The sequence below is a fragment of the Muscardinus avellanarius genome (genome assembly GCF_963383645.1).
Source record: "Muscardinus avellanarius genome assembly, chromosome: 6".
Classification (NCBI taxonomy): Eukaryota; Metazoa; Chordata; class Mammalia; order Rodentia; family Gliridae; genus Muscardinus; species Muscardinus avellanarius.
This window is the reverse complement of record NC_137791.1, coordinates 89,035,942-89,053,287: the sequence shown is the minus strand read 5'-3', so window position 1 is coordinate 89,053,287 and position 17,346 is coordinate 89,035,942. Positions and strand designations below refer to the sequence as shown.

Below are 17,346 nucleotides of genomic sequence, written 5' to 3'. Positions count from 1 at the left end.
ACAAGATGAATTGACCTTACTACTTTCTGACCCAGAACAAAAATTACCTCTGATACATCTCAAAATTTCATACAATAAACCAGGCATGGTGATGCGTGCACGTAATTGCAGTAGTTGGGAGGCTGAGGGAGAAGGATTGCAGGGTCAAGGACAGTCTCATCAGTTTATCTAGACCCTCAGCAATTTTACAAGACGTTTCAAAATAAAAGTAAAACAGAACTGGGGGTGTTACTAGAAGGTAGAATATTCCTGAGATCAATCCCCAGTACCAATATCAGAATTTGGAACTGTGGTCTCTGATAAAAATGGGAAGGAGAGTTTAGGAGTGAGAGAGTCCTCCAAATTATAGTTAATGCCACAATATGGATTTTATGCTTTTAGTGGAATGACAATTATTTAAATGTTTTGTTTACCTTGAAGACTTATTTTATAATAACTTCAGAAAGACAAAATTAATATATCTCAAAAGTCATACAATATTTAAGTGTATATATACTTTTTAAAATGAAAGATTAAGTGCTCTGTTAGTCCTTCTCTATGTGGACAGTTTAATAGTCCCTCTACTTTCTTTTACCACTGCTCAGTGAATCTGAGGTTTTTTTATTTATTTATTTTTGACAGAGTGAATTTGAACGAGTATAAAATATAGACAAATAAAATACCAAGAATCCATAAATTATAAATAAAATATATAGAACATATTTCATAGAACATGTTGGAGTCTAATAACTTCCTGATATTTTGCATTCCTTAGTCTTCTGCCATGAGATCATTTTTTGCCCTTTTCCAAACCTGCTTTTTGTGGATCCACTGGAGTTTGCTTTCTAGCGCTCTTGGATTGTTTTATTATTTCTTCTCCATGCTGTAATTCTCTCACTTAGGTATGGGCACTGTTGGATTTTTCAGTTGATGTTTCTTCCACTGTATATGCATTTTTAAACACTTATAATTCTCTGCTTACTCCAAAAATTTACCTTTCCTGGAAATATTTTATTTCTAGTTCAAAAATGATCTTTATTCTTTTATTTATTTATTTTACTTTTGCTATTCTGTCCTAATCTTTCTTCTGTAGAGTTTTATAAAGTATCATGAAGAGAAGTTTTAAACAGTTTACTCTTTTACAAAGTCATGATCTGGTGCTTGCTGACTCTCTGACCACCTGTTAAACTGTGCTTCTCTTTAACCATGTTACCTAGTTACATTAGCCCGTGTACAATATCTTAACCAGACCTATATAGTTTCATTGTGGAAAGCTTTGCAGTAGCCTGAAAGGTACTGATTTTTGTGTGGCCAGGAACTCCAGATCTCCCTGACATCTCAGCTTAAATTTTACCACCATAGATAAGCATTTTATAAAAATCCAAATGATGTGTCATTTACATAAAGGCTTATTTAAATTTTCTATAGCTTGTCCATATCTAAATGATATTTTTCAGCTGGGTATGGAGGCATGTGTCTATAATTCCAGTATGTGGAAGGCTGAGATAGGAGGATCACAGGTTCCAGATCAGACTCAGCAACTTAGTGAGACCTGTTTCAAAAAAAAAAAAAAAAATAAGCATAGGAAGGAGGAAGGGGGAGAGAATGGGGCGGTAATTGGGTAAGGGCTAATTGGGTGATGTGTGCATGTATGTCTCTACCATCTTTTATCCCATCAAGATATATAAGAGTACAAATGTACCAGTAACAAAATTTTTAAAAAGCAATAAAAAATAAATAAACAGGACTGGGGGTATAGCTCAGAAGTACAATGCCTCTGGGTTTAATATCCAATACCAAAGAAAACAAACAAACAATAAAAAAAGGTATTTTTCTTATGTATCCATCTCTTTCTTTATTCTTAATTTCCCTTGCCAGATGTATAATTCATTAAAGTAGATATGTAGTCTTTTATACTCACCAAACTCCAGAGTACCTGACCCACAAAAGAAGCCTAGTAAATGTTTATTAAAGGAATGAACAAGTTAAGCACATGTTCCATCACTTCAAATATGTGCATGTATGTTAACTTGGCAAGAAATAAATTTTTTCAACTGAATTATAACTAAAGATTGTAGAAAATATATCCTGACACATTTTATGCTAATTTTTATAGAATAGTTAAAAATGTTAGGGAAATCATGCCTCTATAAGTAGTCATATAAAAATATTTAAAAATTAGTCATATTGTTCTTCCAAGCAATGAAGAGTAAAACATTTTTGGAGTAAAAAAATTTTTAAAAGCTATCATCAGAATGAAACATCAAAGAAACCAGTAGAAATAGTATGTCAAAGATAGCAATTTTTTGGAGATGGTGATTTTTTTCTAACATTTTTGGTCTTGAAACCTATTTCCTCCTTTGGCATCTTTTTCATTTACATAAACTATCAAATGTAATTCCAATTACCTTTGTATAACTATTATAGCAAACATATATTATAATAAGTTTTAATTTAAAAAGTTGTTTTAAGGTTGATTCTCAGATTTATAATTTAATGTTTTTCATCATAGGTGGGTGATTTTTAACAGTTCTTAATACAACTTTTTCTGTAAGAGCTATATCATTTCATGTGATTTGGAGAGATATTTTTATTCTTAATATGTAAATATTATATATATAAATACATTATAGTGCTACTATGTAAGTTATTATTAGAACCAATATTATTGTTTTTCTTATTCTTTTCTGTTTAATGTTAGTTATATAACATTATTAATGTGTTTTAAGCATGTGTATTTAATATGTTAGAAATATTTGTGTAGAACAAAATCTTTTTCTTTGTAAAATCTTTTACTCTCAGTTGGTAGGTAAATTTTCATAATCATTCCTACTTATTAAAAGAAATTCAAGTAGTATGACAATGTATGTTTTATGTATCAAGTTTCCAGAAAGAACCCTGTACTTAAATACCTCAATTACTTCATAACATATAAATGTGATTGTTTTGTGAATTATTTACAAATTCATATGTGTACAATTTTCTTTTCTCATTATTGTCTTGGTCTTCCATATTTATTTATTTGTGTAATATGTACCATTTGTCAGTATGATCACTGTGTTTATAAATGGCAAATATGTATATATACTTTCCACTTTAATGTCCATCACAGATCTTAATACAACATCTCTCAAAATGTTAAGTAAATGACCTGAAAACACATAAGTATATATAAAATAGTCCATATAAGTCTAATTTTAAATCAAACCAAACAAAATAAACAAAAAATCTTTTAAAAGTTTCTTCAACCATGGTCAATATTTTCTGTATAAAAATTAATGTAGTAACCAATTCTTTAATTTATACTTATGTAGATATTATTGTCCATAATTTGTATCAGAATGCTATAAATCTTTAAAAATAAAAATACCATTTATATTTTTTCAGGTAGCATACTATGCTTTTAGTACTATGTTTAATTTTTCATTTTTGTTAGGGCTGAAAAGGAGATATTTTGGCTTAATTAAAATACTGTAGCCCAGCTTGGTGGCATGTGCCTATAATCCTAATACTTGGGAAAATAAGACAGGAGGATCACAAATTCAAGGCCAGCCTCAGCAATCTAGAGAGAGCCCCTACTTCAAATAGAAAATGAAATAGGGCCCAGGGTGTAGCTCAGCGAAAGTACTCTCCTGGGGCTCAATTCACTACACACGCGCGCACACGCGCGCACACACACACACACACACACACACACACGCGCGCGCGCGCGCGCGCACCTATGCACGATAGATAGTGTTTAGCTAGACAGCATTCCACTAGAGGCCAGGAGGTACGATTTCCTCAGCTCCAGGGTTGTCTGAGTGGGACATGGGGTAGCTGGAGTCCTGAGCCTGTAGATTGCAGCAGAGGGTTGCCTTGGGAATAGGCTCTACCAGGGCTCTCTGAGGCCAGCCTGAGCTGAGTGGGGTCTGATGTGCGCCCTGCGGTCCCCGCAGGTGGCAAGCACAATGAGCGACATCCAGCCCTTGCTGCTCCACCGCGACATGCTGAGCGCAGCCCAGGAGGCGCTCTTCCACCCAGACATCTCCTTCAGCAGTCAGCTGCAGAGCGTGCCACTGCTCATCGTGGACCAGGGCCCCGCGGAGCTGCCAGAGGAGTTCGTGGTCCAGGTGCCCAAGGAGCACAGATTGCAGCCCAAGGTGCGGCCAGCGGTGGGGAGAGAGGGATGGGGGTGGCTGGGCAGGGACTCCTGGGAAGTTTTGCCCCCAGGCTGTGCCCTAAATGTGTCTTCCAATGTATGTACTATCTGTACCCACTTGTGGCTGGTGTTTCTACTTCCTGGTATACTAGCCAATTGCCATAACAATGCATGCCTGTTTGTTCTACATGAGAACCTTGTCCTTGTTTTCAGATATTTGATTTACAATTTTTATAGGTTTTGAAATATTTTTGTACTATTTCAGACAATTAAAAATGTCTTCTAGTGGAAAATTCAACTTTTATAAAATTTGGAAAGCCATAAAAGATAAGCTTTAACACTTTTGATCATCTACTTGTTTGGTACAAGTATCTCATCAACAGAAACTAACAGAGTATTGAAAAGATTATGATGAAAACATTATACTTAGGAATTATGTGTAGTTGATTAAAGCATAAGCAACCTAATACAAAAGCTACGATTACAGAAACAACCTAATATTCTTGTGAAAATGTTGCAGAGCGCTTAGTTTTGCTTCTACAGCTGGAAGTACATTGAGTGTCATCCAGACCTTGAAACTCTAAAGAGGAGTATCATTTAATATTTATACGAAGTTCATTTCTCAATTTTTTCTTTTCTCTTCACATAATATTCAGGCATCATAATTTTTTTGTCACAAAACTTCATATAAGCACTCTTATCCCTATTATTTCCCCAGGTAATAGAACATTTCTAGTTTTATTTTTATGCCACAACATAAAAAAACTGGAAACATTTGACTGGGAACCATGAATTCCAAGTCTTGTCCCTTGTTCCAAACACAATCACCTTCACTATCTGCTGATTTTTTTTTTTTTTTTTTGGAAGGGGACAACAAACAAAGGACTATAAAAGAGCATCATATTAGCTGAGTTTATCTTCTAAACCCCTTCATGTAGCTCTCTATTAAAATAAACTGGAATAAGCCAGATGTGACTTGTAATCCCAGTACTTGGGAGACTGAGACAGGAGGATCCTGGTTTGCAACCAGCTTCAGCTACTTAGTGAGGCCCTCTGCAACTTACACCTTGTTCCAAAATAAAGACTAAAAAATAGGGCTGGGAGTGTGGCTTGGAGGTAGAATGTCCCTGGGTTCAATCCCCAGTACCACACACACACACATACACACACACAAATAAATAAATAAATAAATAAATAAATAAATAAATAAATAAACAACTAGAATATTTTGTTTTAATTCAGGGACAATGTAGGTGTACCATACACTCACTTAGGAGAGCTAAGCCAACTCTTCAGTTACTACAGACACAAAGAAAGGGATAAGTGCAGGCAAATTTGTACTTATAGTGGCTCTGGCTCCTCACTCACACTGTTCCATCCATGGTCTAGACTCAGCTGTCAGAGTAGGATGACTTCCTCGGTGGTGATGGTTGGGGAGTGGTGGTAGCGACAGTCAATCTGTGGGTAGACAACTGCATGTACTCCACAGGAGCATGCAGAAGGACTCCTCAGTCTGAAAATTGAAGGACAGTGGATATTAAACATTCTTTTTTAAGAAGTTCCACTCTTTTCCTTTCTGCTTTGTTTTGCATTATATACTCAAACCTGACATTCCCTAAATTGGATTCAGTTATATTTTTCCCAGAATGTGCTGAATAGTCACCAAGTTTTATAATTACTTTGTCTTTTGACTTATATGGTAAAATAATAATATAAAATAAATGATCTAACTTAGTCAAATGTACATATATATAATGAATGTATATAAATATTCATCTGAATTTCTAGTACAAAAGAAGGAATTCAGAAATGATGTTTAATTTTAACATTCAAGGTTATAAATGATTAAATCAGCAATTAATGCACATGTATGTTTATACCTATATGTGCAAACACAAACACTTGTTGACAGTTCTGTCTTCTGAAAATAAATTGGAGTCTAAATGGCATTCAGAATTTTTTTCTATAAATTTTTTTCTATAAATTTTTTTTTCTATAAAACTTAGTAAAAGTAAGACAGGTGTGGTGGCACATGCTTGTAATCCTAGTACTTAGGAGGCTGAGACAGAAGGATTGCTGGTTTGAGGACAGCCTCAGCTACTTAGTGAGATCCTCCACAACATAGTGAGACTCTGTTTCAAAACAAAGAATGAAAAAAAATCGGGCTGGGAGTATAACTTTGAGATAGAATGTCCCTGAGTTAAATTCCCAGTACCACAAAAACAGATAAACAAAAATAAAAAATAACTTTAACTAAGAATTGATTTATATGTATATATAAATTATATATATACATATATATAATTTTATGGATTTTTATTATATATAAATCAATTGGGGTAATGATATATGTAGTATATATAATATATACTATTCTGCATATATTATATATACTACTAACATATATATGCAGTGTGTGTATGTGTGTGTTTGGTGTGTGTAGTGTTGGGGATCTAACCCATGACCTCACTCATAATAGGCAAGTGCTCTACCACTGAGCTCTACCCCAGCCTTTCATTCTCTCATTTTAATAGCTTAGAACATTTTCTATATTCTAAGCTTTTAGTTTTTTCTGTGTCTAAACGGCAGGTCACAGTGTAGTGCTGGATTTTAAATCATGTTTTTCTATCAACTATCAAATAAGAAAATTGAATTCTATTCTGTTTTAGACATACAAAAGCAAGGTACAAGGCAAATTTCATGGAATCTCATAAATGGAGACTAAGGTAAATGCCATGCACTATAAAAGGAGTTTACAGAATCCTGTGAGTCTGTTATGATGAAGTGATACTTTTAGGAAGTTGTGGTTGTGCAAAAGTAATTTCAGCAGTGAGACTGAGAGGGTCTAAAGTCCATTTGACAATGCCTTCCATAGAAAGAATAAAGAAGAAAAAGTAAATAATACAAGGGCACAGTATTTCTAGACACAGAAGATAGTACATACAGCTGGAGTGCTAGTGTAGGTATTAAAAATGAATTTGAAGTAAGAGATTCTCATTCTCTTAAGCTGTTTAAGTTGAAAGGACACAGAGGAATTCAAATAAGAAAATGTCAGTGAACTCAGATTCCTCCCTTCCTCACTTCCTCCACATTTCTAAAAACAAAAAACAATAGTCTGTTATAGAATGAAGGTTTCATAAGAATATAAAGCTCAAAAATAAATATAAACAGTGAAGACTGATATTAATGCTTTCAAGCTTTGATATTGCCTTCAAATATATTAACCTCACTTTTTTTGTATAGATTTTTAGGCAAGCAAATAGTGATCCAGCAAACAGCCCCAACAATAAAACAAACTCTTTGACTTGGTCCGTAATGGCATTTTCCCCTTTGTTTCCTGTTAGCTAATAGCACTTGAGAGCTAATGAATGTTTGGATTCATAGAAATTAGAACTGCATGGTACAGTAGCAAAGCATAAAGAATTAAAAACAAAAGTACTCTAAATTCAGGTTTCTCTTTAGCATATTAAGGCAGAAGGAAGTTTGAGGACAGACTGCTCAGCTAATGACTAGAGAGACACACTTTCCCTAGAAGCTGAAAGAATTTTAATGTTTGTTTTGTTTTGTTTTGTTTTAATCAATGTATTCTTTGCTTTATTTGTGATCTTCATACAGAGGCTTAGAAAGTTCATTGAGATGATCTACAAATAACCGTTCTGCAAGCCACACATATAGGATGTCAGGGTTTTTTTAAAGTTTTCTCTTGGAAAACAGATAAAGTATTTGGGGCCTGATGTGAGGTAGTAAAAGCTCATTTTACTGCATTTTTCATAAAGCTCACTTTTTGCAGGCACCAACATGCTTTTATAAGAAGATTATGTATCCCAACAGTCCTTTCAAAGAACCATATCATACTCTACCATACTTCTTACTATTTCCCCCCTTATTCTTAGTTTTGATGTTTATAGATGGGAATGTTTATATTATAATTATAGATAGGGAAAATTCATTTGACTTTTAAAATTATTTCAGCCAAATTCATTCTTTAATGTTAGTCTATATTTCTAAATTCTGGAGGTTCCTTCTTTCATTCTTATACTCATTTTTTTCCCACCATCACTTGTTTGATGCAGATGTATGTCGGGTATTTATATTAAGTCCCAAGAAGTCAAAGATGGAGCACTCCTCAATTCTGATCTCTTGATAACTCTACTGGAACAGATAGAAAAAGAGAAAACAGGATGTTGAATTAATTTAGAGGATACCTCTTTTATGTACTCAAATAGGAAAAGGTCTTCAGTGTGTGTGTGTGTGTGTGTGTGTGTGTGTGTGTGTGTGTGTAAAGTGATAAATGTAGGCATAATGATTTAAGAATACATTTCTTTATGGAAACAGAAGACTTAAATACTAGAATGTAGAATCAGGAAATAATTCCAAGGGAGGTTTTTTTTCCCCCCTTATGGTGCTAATTCTTTTATTGGTTTTTATCTTTCCAAAGGTTTTTTGTTGTTGGTGGTGGTGGTGTTGTTGTTGTTCATTGCCCTTATAAGTGATTGTTGTCACAACTTATGCACCTTTCCTTTCTGTCACAAAACCAACCACCAGCTGGCAGTAGCCTTCCTGTCTCTTAGTTCAGATTTTCAAGAAAGATAATTTGATTACCATTTTGTTAAAGTCAATATTCTTTATCTAGTTACTCATATATCAGGCAATCCATGGTCCAGGACCCACACAACAGGAAGAGTATATTAGAGGCAATGCTGTGAGCACAGGCTACCATGGAGCACACAGAGGGATTGTCTACTTAGACAAAAAGGTGGTCCTGAAGATAAAGTGACATTGAGCTACAACCAGACAGATGAGCATTAGTTAGCTAGGCCCATAGTTGGAAGAAGAAAGATACTACTGTAAGTAATCAGCAACACAAAGGCTTAATTAGTTTGATATGGTTGGAGCACAGAAGTCCAAAGGATAATTTTTAGACGTCAGTCTAGAAATGATCAGAAGTGGTCAAGGATTTGATCAAGAAGAGCCTGATAGAACATTATGAAGACTTTGGTATTTCCCTGATGGCAGTAAGGGAACAGTTAAGTTGATTTTAGGAGAAAAAAAAAAGCCAGGACTTGTACATTTGAAAAATAAAATAGAAGTTTTAAGATGAGGTGGAAAGGTTGTTAAATTTGTTCTGATAAGAAGTATGAGTTTCTTATATTGGTTGTTCTGACGCAAGAAGAGAGAAACAGTGATGTTGAAGGGCAAGGAGTAGATCAGTGGCTGAGTATGTGCTTTATCTGTGAGGCCCTAGACTCAACCCCTAGTACTACAGCCCCTCAAATAATGATGACAGGGACCAACTAATTGGCAGTTAGAGCTTTGGTGTATTTTTATGATACTGGGGATTGAACTCAGAGACTCTCTTCCACTGAGCTATAAATCCAGCACTTGTTTTTTTTTTTAAACAGAGTTTCACTAAGTTGCACAGACTGGCCTTGAATTTATGATTTTCCTGCCTCATCCTCCTGAATAGCTGGGATGATCAGCATAAGTCGCCTTGCTCAGTGAGATTCATTGTGCTTTCAAGTAAGTCAGAAAAATCAAAGAAAAAGAACCCGAAGCCTCAGACTTGAGAGGTTTCATTTTGAATGGTTGCCTGAGATGAAAAAGATAAGCAGGGATGAGATAGTTGGTAAGGAATGATGGTTGTTGCTAACTAAACACTTATCCACTGAATAAAACCCAATATTCTAGCAGGGTGTGGTGGCATATACCTGTAATTCCAACTAGCTAGGAGACTGAGGCAGGAGGATAGCAAGTTCCAGGCCAGCTTGGGCAACTTAGTGAAACCCTGTCTGAAAATAAAGTATGATAAAACAGGCAAAACAATATTTGGGTGTAGTACAGTGGTAGAGAACTTGCTCAGTGAGGCCTTAGGTTCAATCCCCTGTACCATCTATACAAAATAAAAAATGTTTTGTTTTCAAATTAAAGAAACTATGTTTTAAATCCAATATACAAATATGAGGAAGGTAGTTAAAATGTCATTTTGAGAATAAAATTATTTTAATAAAAATAAACAAAATGTAATATCATTTTTATTAGGCAATTAAGTAATTTATTATTCAGTCATGACATAGATGTGATAAGATATCCTGAAACTTAGAAGATCTGCTAGGATTTTCATCCAATCCTTCCTTTAGTCCCCAGTAACCTAACAGGGATATAATAGAGCCAAGATTAGAAATGAAATTTGAACTCTCCTGTCTTCTCAGGCCCAGATATATTTAATGTTCCTTGAATAGTGTTTCATGTCAAAATCTGAAAAGAAGCAGGAGACTACTGTGTTCATGTTTGCTCTCATTAACAATGTAAGACTGTGTATACTTCAATAAAACAGTAACAAAAGTAATCTCCATGTGTCTTTTGAGAATGCCTCAGAAATGAACCTTGATTAATCTCTTACCTAATTAAAACTGATTATTAAAACAGCATACTCCTTGATGGCAATCTAAAGTGATCTTTTTTCTTGATGAAATGGTTAAGGTTTTCATTGGTTAAGATTTTCCATTATATAAGCTCTGCTTAAAAAAAAAAACAAAAAAAAACAAAAAAAAAACTACTTTCCTATTTGTAGGTCCAAGGCCACATTGCAAACCTCCCATATGATGGTGTTATATAGAACTGGTACAGGCTGGGTAAGGGTGGCAAAAGCTCATCTGTTGGTTCTGTAACATCATGTGGGAACTGAGCCTATCTGTTATACACCGTGGAGGCACTAAATAGGGCAAGTCTTAGCTACTGGATTGAATAAAGAACTCAGAGAAGTGAATATAGAATGCATTAAGACCTGTCAAAACCAAAACACCTTCGAGTAGAGGTTAGAAGGCACATTTTCTCATAATTCAAGTTATATTCTTACTCTTTCTTACCCTTCAACCACATGGATACCTAGTCAGTGAGTCGGACAAGGTCCTTTTGAATTTCAAGTAGCATTGGTGTTGCATCCTGATACAGAGACCAGTATGAATTAGCTAAGCATAACATCGAAAAATTTCATCCATCTATTAGACATACCATAAACTTTTCCCTTTGTACTGTGGGTAAATATAACTTTTGCTGGTTGGAATGTTCCATACCACCTAACTCTTCCTCAATTCAGAAAAATAATGTTAAGTAGGGTTTAAATGAGTTGATTTTCTTTTTTAGCCCTATTCTTTATATTACTTTTCCGGTCCTGGAAATTGAACCTTAGAGGCACTTTAACGCTGAGCTACATCTCAGCCTTTGTTATTTTTTATTTTTACACAGAGTCTTCTATGTTACTGAGGCTAGCCTAAATTTGCAGTACTTTGCCTTGGCCTTCCAAATAGCTGAGATTACAGATGTATGCCACCATTCCTGGTTTTAACCTGTTGTTGATAAAATAATTTCCATTCTCCTGCCTTTGAGTCAGAATGGTGTGAAAGGCACACGTGAGTGCACATCTGTGGGGTAAACAGTTGCTCTTTATTTCCTTCTGGCTTTTATGTTTTCATTTGGTGTAACTTATGATCATTGGAAAATCTGAGATTTTATTCTCCTAATTTTTTTATATTAGCATTATTTATATTGACAGTGATGAGTTATCCTTCTGACATGTTCTCATATTCTTACGCTCCATACTCCTAAATTTTTGGAAAAGCTGGTTCTAATTTAGTTATTATATTACAGTCTGCAGTGTATAGGTAAAATCTAGGAATACATAGGGAGGTAAGGAGATGAAAGAATTTGTAACAGAAGAACAGAGATTAATGTTGCTACAGCAACCAAAAACCTTCTCTTTTACAAGCTCAGCCTTTTGGATGTAATTCTTGCTGTAGGGGAATCATATAACGTGGCCTTCAAAGTGCTGTGTTAGCTTTCTTATTTATATGACACTATAATATTATTTCAGATAAAAGCCCCTGTTCACCTTTATTTGTGTCTTTCAATGGGGTTCACCAGTTTAGACACATTTCGGATCTAATTGATATGCAAAATACATCCTTAACGCATCACTCTTCAAAATTCTTATGTGTATCTAGAGTCATGTCATGTTTTTATGTGTGAAGAAAAGTAAAAGGCCTCTAGAGAAGTAGATTACGCATTTTAAGGTTTTAAAATATACTTTGTGACCTTAAATATATTTTCAAAGAATTTCCTTGAGAACCCTATTTTCTTTCCAAGCGGTGTAAATACCCGAATGGTGTATCCGATTGAAAATTAAGGTGTTAGGAGTTTGTGCCCTCAAGTATTTCTAGGAAAATGTGGTAAACTCTCTCTTGGGTTTCTTTTGGCATACATTATACTTTCTTTTCCCTCTCCAACTGAAAAACAAGAGAGTAGCTTCTCAACATTCTTACAGAAATGATTTTTTTTGTTTGTTTTGTTTTTTGTATGGTTGGTTTTTTTGTGATACTGGGGTTCCTGGAAGCCCTTCTACCTCCGGGCTACACTCCCAGACCTATTTTATTTTTGGAAACAGGGTCTCTTAAACCAGTGCGGCTGGCTTTGAACCTGCGTGATCCTCCTGTCTCTGCCTCCCAAGCGCGGGGATTACAAGCGTGCTCCACCACGCCTGGCCAGAAATGATGTTTTTAACTATTAAATAACATGTTAAATAACTATAACATAGATGCTAAATGTAGACATTTAGGCCCAAAAATGTTTTTGTTCCTGGGATTTGATTAGGGATGTATTTTACATTGTTTCTTTAATTTGTTTAGTATATGCCATGCTGTCAGAATTTTATATATGTTCCACAGAAGCAAAGTTTATACTACCAATCACAGATGCTTTTTGGAATAGTTTAATCAATTACTTGGAAATACTTTCCTTTTGTTTAGTTTCTCCTTACTCAACCAATATGCAATAGCAAAAGAGATTTGATGTGTATCCCAGATATGAAGAGAAAACTTCTTAATATTTACAGAAGCATTAACTCAAAATTAAAATGAAAGAAAGGGCAGGGCAGGTAAGGTAGTTTCACAGAACACAATGTTTTCAGAGATTGCCTTGTGCCCATATTTTTATATTCTGCATTTTCTTCTTATCTAAATTTTTAACATGTAAATATAAAAATTTGACCTGGCAATCTAGATTGTTCTTTCTTCATATATGTATATAATTAGTTAAATTGATTTTTTTCAACTCTTCGTTCTTAAGATATTATTACATTTTTTGTGGTTATTAGGTATGTCTTTAATTCTTCACTATTTTGGTTTTACGTCTATAGAGATGCCAGTATTATGGAATTGCAGTTAATATTAATACATGGACTTTTTGGTCAGAGATTTGTTTTTACACTCAGCTTTACTCTTTATTAACTATCTTAACTAAGGTCAGATATTTACATCTTAAAGAAATGTGCTATCAGTGGGGTGTGGTGGTGCACATTTGTACTTAGGAGGCTGACACAGGAGGATCACAGGTTTGTTGCCAATATTAGCTACTTAGTGAGGCCCTCCACTACTTATTGAGATCCTTTTTCAAAATAAAGAATGAAAAATAGGGCTGAGGGTATAGCTCTGAGGTAGCATGTCCCTGGGTTAAATCCTCACTACTGAAAAACCTGTGCTATCACATCTATATAGTGTGATGATAAAAGACATATATAGTGGTTGTGATGATAAAATATAATGCATAAATATATTCAATATGATAAAAACCTATAGTTCTTAAAACATAGTAAGTATTCCTACCACTATTTATCCTCCTTTGGATTTTCTGCTTTATAGTAGTTATACCAGAGATGTATAATGAAAGTTTCATAAAGAATTTTGTTAATATTTTTGTTTAGGTTGGGAAAGACATAAAGTTGTGTTTTAAAATACTGGCTTTACAGTTTGGGCACATTTATGGGTTCACTGCTGGGTAACTGAATATCACTGATAAATGTTTGGAAAAGAATAATTTAATTCACATATTTGTTGTGCCTTTAATGTTTATACTACTCACTGCAAGGCTGCTTGCTCCTTTTTGTACTGACATCACAGTTGTAGGTGAGAAAGGCAAAATTACACAAGGTATGTAGTTGACTGTAAGATTGACTGGAATATGGTTTTGATGAAATGTACTATTTAAAAGGAGAAAAAAACTGACATATTAATGAGATGGAGCTATAAGAGAAGGAAGGATTAAGATTGCTTAGATAAAGTAGTATTTAACTTACTCTTGAAAAAGACATAGGATAATTTGCAAGCATAGATAGAGGCATTAGAGAAATGTATTTCAAATAATAGTATTACATGAATGAAGCTACTACTACTGGGAAAAAGCTAAGCTATTTTCATGAAACAGAAAGCAGCATTGTTCAACAGACAACTAGAACATGAAAAATGGAGTGCAACAGGAAGTTGAAAGGTGGGTGTAGCCATCACGTTGGGGGCTTAAATGACAGGGTATGACTTTGTATATCATTTTATCTGTAGTAGGTATTGTCTAGAAGCTCTTAATTAGAGTCTCAGTTTAGAATCTATTAGTATTATGTTGGGAAACTGAGGATACAGCAGGACTTTAAAGTAGCAAGATCAGTTAAGCTGTTGCAGTAGGGCAGAAGGTAATGAGTGCCTGCACTGAGGAAATGGTGATGGTGATGGGAAGCCTGGATAATGTAGAGATGCAGAGTTTGAATCTGTGGTACTTGTCTACTAATTGGATGCAGGAGAGAGGGTTGAGGGAAGAATCAAAGATGCCTAGGTGACTGGGTGGTACCATTCACAGAGTTAGGACATCAAGAGGATGCTTTGGCTTTTTAGAAATAAATGGTGAGTGTGGTTTTGGAAACATTAAGAGGTGCAAATGTGAAGCAGACACTGAAAATTTGAAACTCAATATCAAGTTCAAAGTTATTGCTAGTGATAAAGTTGGGAGATTTTAATGAAGAGGCGATAAAGTCAATGGAGTTGAGATTGGCAATGCAGGGAATTGGCGAAGAGAGATCCTGGGGATACACTTAAATTTATGGATGGGGAAAAGAGCCACTGAAAGCAATCAAATCATGTATGATACAATTGACTAATTGAAGTGACATCCCCAAAATATTTTCTTCTGCTTTATCCCTCTGGCAGAGTCTGCTAATGGCAATCCACAGAAAGTTCATACATATGTGATAGGATGATGACAGACATGAGTGAAATGATGAGAAAGACAGTGGCTTTGATCTTCACTGAGAAATTACTGACTCAGTGACCTTTTTCAAATGCCCTATAAGTAAGAAGAGCAAACAAGAGAGGATTAGTTTGTGAATATATGTGATGGAAGCGAGGAAACTTGACTGAGTTTAGTGATTTTCTTCCATTGTGGAATTGCAATACTCTGTAGCATTTCTGGTTTTGATCACTGATTATTTGTGAATCACTAAGATAAAGGTAGCCCTCAAGGAACACATATTAAAACATTAAAATGAAAATTTTAAGTTAGTATTCTGGGAATATTTAATACTATATGAAACAACTAGAGAGACACTAGGATATTTTAGTCAAATGTAGAAATAGTTAAATTATGTCATATAATGTAGGAAGTTGTAACTAAATGAATCTAAAATTATAGCAAAAAGTGAAGAATCTTTTAAATTATTTTAAGGCTTAAGAACTATACTATAGTAAAAGTATTTGTCTCTAGTGATCCATTTACTAAAGCTAGACTAGAAATATTAAATGTGGCATTATTTGCTACACATTTTTAGACACAAAAGTATGTATAAGCACTATTGTTATTAAATATATAGCCACCATTATTTCAAGTCATTCATAACTACCACTATAATATATATATACATATATATATAATCATTGTTAAATAACCATCATATTAAGAGATAGACACAGTAATACTTTTAGCATTTAAAAATCTCAGGAATTGGGGTGGCTGAGACAGGAGGATTACAATTACCAGGACAGTGTGCAATAATTTAGCAAGACCCTATTTCAAAATAAAAGTAAAATGGTCTGGTGCTGGGGTCCAGCCCTAGTAAGAGTCGGGGTCCACAAGTGGTGGAGTGAGGAATCGGCAAAGTTCGGAGGAGAAACACCACACAGACTCAATGGAGACTGAAGCTTCTCTCTTTATTTTACATTTTTTCTCTCTCTACTTTTGGTTTTGGCAAGCATTTTATACTTTCTTTTTTGGCTACCTTCTATTCTTACAGTTTTTTCCAGAATTAATCCATCAGTAAGTATACAAAGAACTAATACATCAAGACAAGGTGACAGACGCCCAGTTTCTTTTTTAAAGGAAATATTTCCTCTTACAAGCAACCATGGAAAAGATCAGAAGTTTATTATTAACTACTAATATAATATCAAAATAATATCCTATGCTAAACATTATACTTTTTGATTAATATATATCATTGTTTTTAATCAATAGGCACTACTAAGGAGAGGAACATTTCATACTTTTCCATGTCCCAAGGCTATGCTTGGGTACCCATCTCTTCTGCTGCTGTTCACGTACCCATTGTACAACCAAAGGGGTATGGTTACTGGGGGGTCAGTAGCCACTCTACCATAGCCTACCTCTGATTAAATATGCTGGCCTTTTAGAATTCATGACAGTGGGAACAACTTGTCTTGGCTCTGTTTTAGGTGTATTGTTAATATTTGCTTGGGAAAAGCCTGGGGAGTATCGGTTGCCTTTAATGCTTGTTCTGCTTGTTATTGTCTGAGTCTTTATAGAATTCTTCTTAGATCGGTCATTTGGAAATTTAGGTGCAACTCATACATAAATGTTACAGTTTCAGGGAGTAAATCTTGAATTATTTTAAACAAATTGAAGCCATTAATAATATAAGTCTCAGGTATCTTTTTGGTAACAAGACCAATTCCAAAAAATCCCCAAATCCCCATGCCTAATACTATTCCCCAGAAGGAGATGGCGTGCATCTGTTCCAGGAAATGTCTGCCGTGCAGCATTCCTGCTAAAACGAGCCTTGCTCAGTTTTAGACTGGGAAGAAGGTCGGCAGTCTGGAGTTGTAGCTCAGTGATAAACATTTCCTGAGTTCAATCCCTAGTACCACATGTGCACACATGCAAACAGGCATGCGCGTGCGCGCAAACACACACACGCACACATCCTCAGGAATTTAATGGAATTGGAGATTTGCTTGCCTAACTTTTCTACCAAGTACAAGGCTATGGGTTTGATCCTGAGCACTGCCAAATATATATTAATACATCTCAGGAATTAAAAAACAAATTGATTCCTCAATTTTACTGGAGACTGTTGGGCTTGTTAATATAATATATTCCCATGGTGTCACACTGATAAG

At 34.8% G+C, this 17,346-nt stretch overlaps 1 protein-coding gene across 31 annotated transcripts in view; it reads left to right on the top strand.

Moving 5' to 3' along the window:
* ADGRL3 (adhesion G protein-coupled receptor L3) overlaps window positions 1–17,346 on the top strand; it is a gene marked incomplete at both ends in the record, with an annotated part of 570,571 nt that overhangs the window by 16,641 nt on the left and 536,584 nt on the right. For 13 of the 31 annotated variants that reach the window (XM_080697690.1, XM_080697703.1, XM_080697699.1 and 10 more), the window contains one exon: window positions 3,918–4,121. The exons of the other annotated variants lie outside the window; for them this stretch is intronic. In XM_080697690.1, coding sequence (XP_080553816.1) covers window positions 3,918–4,121 — 204 coding nt within the window. The remainder of the gene's footprint in view (window positions 1–3,917; window positions 4,122–17,346) is intronic. 31 annotated transcript variants of the gene reach the window in all.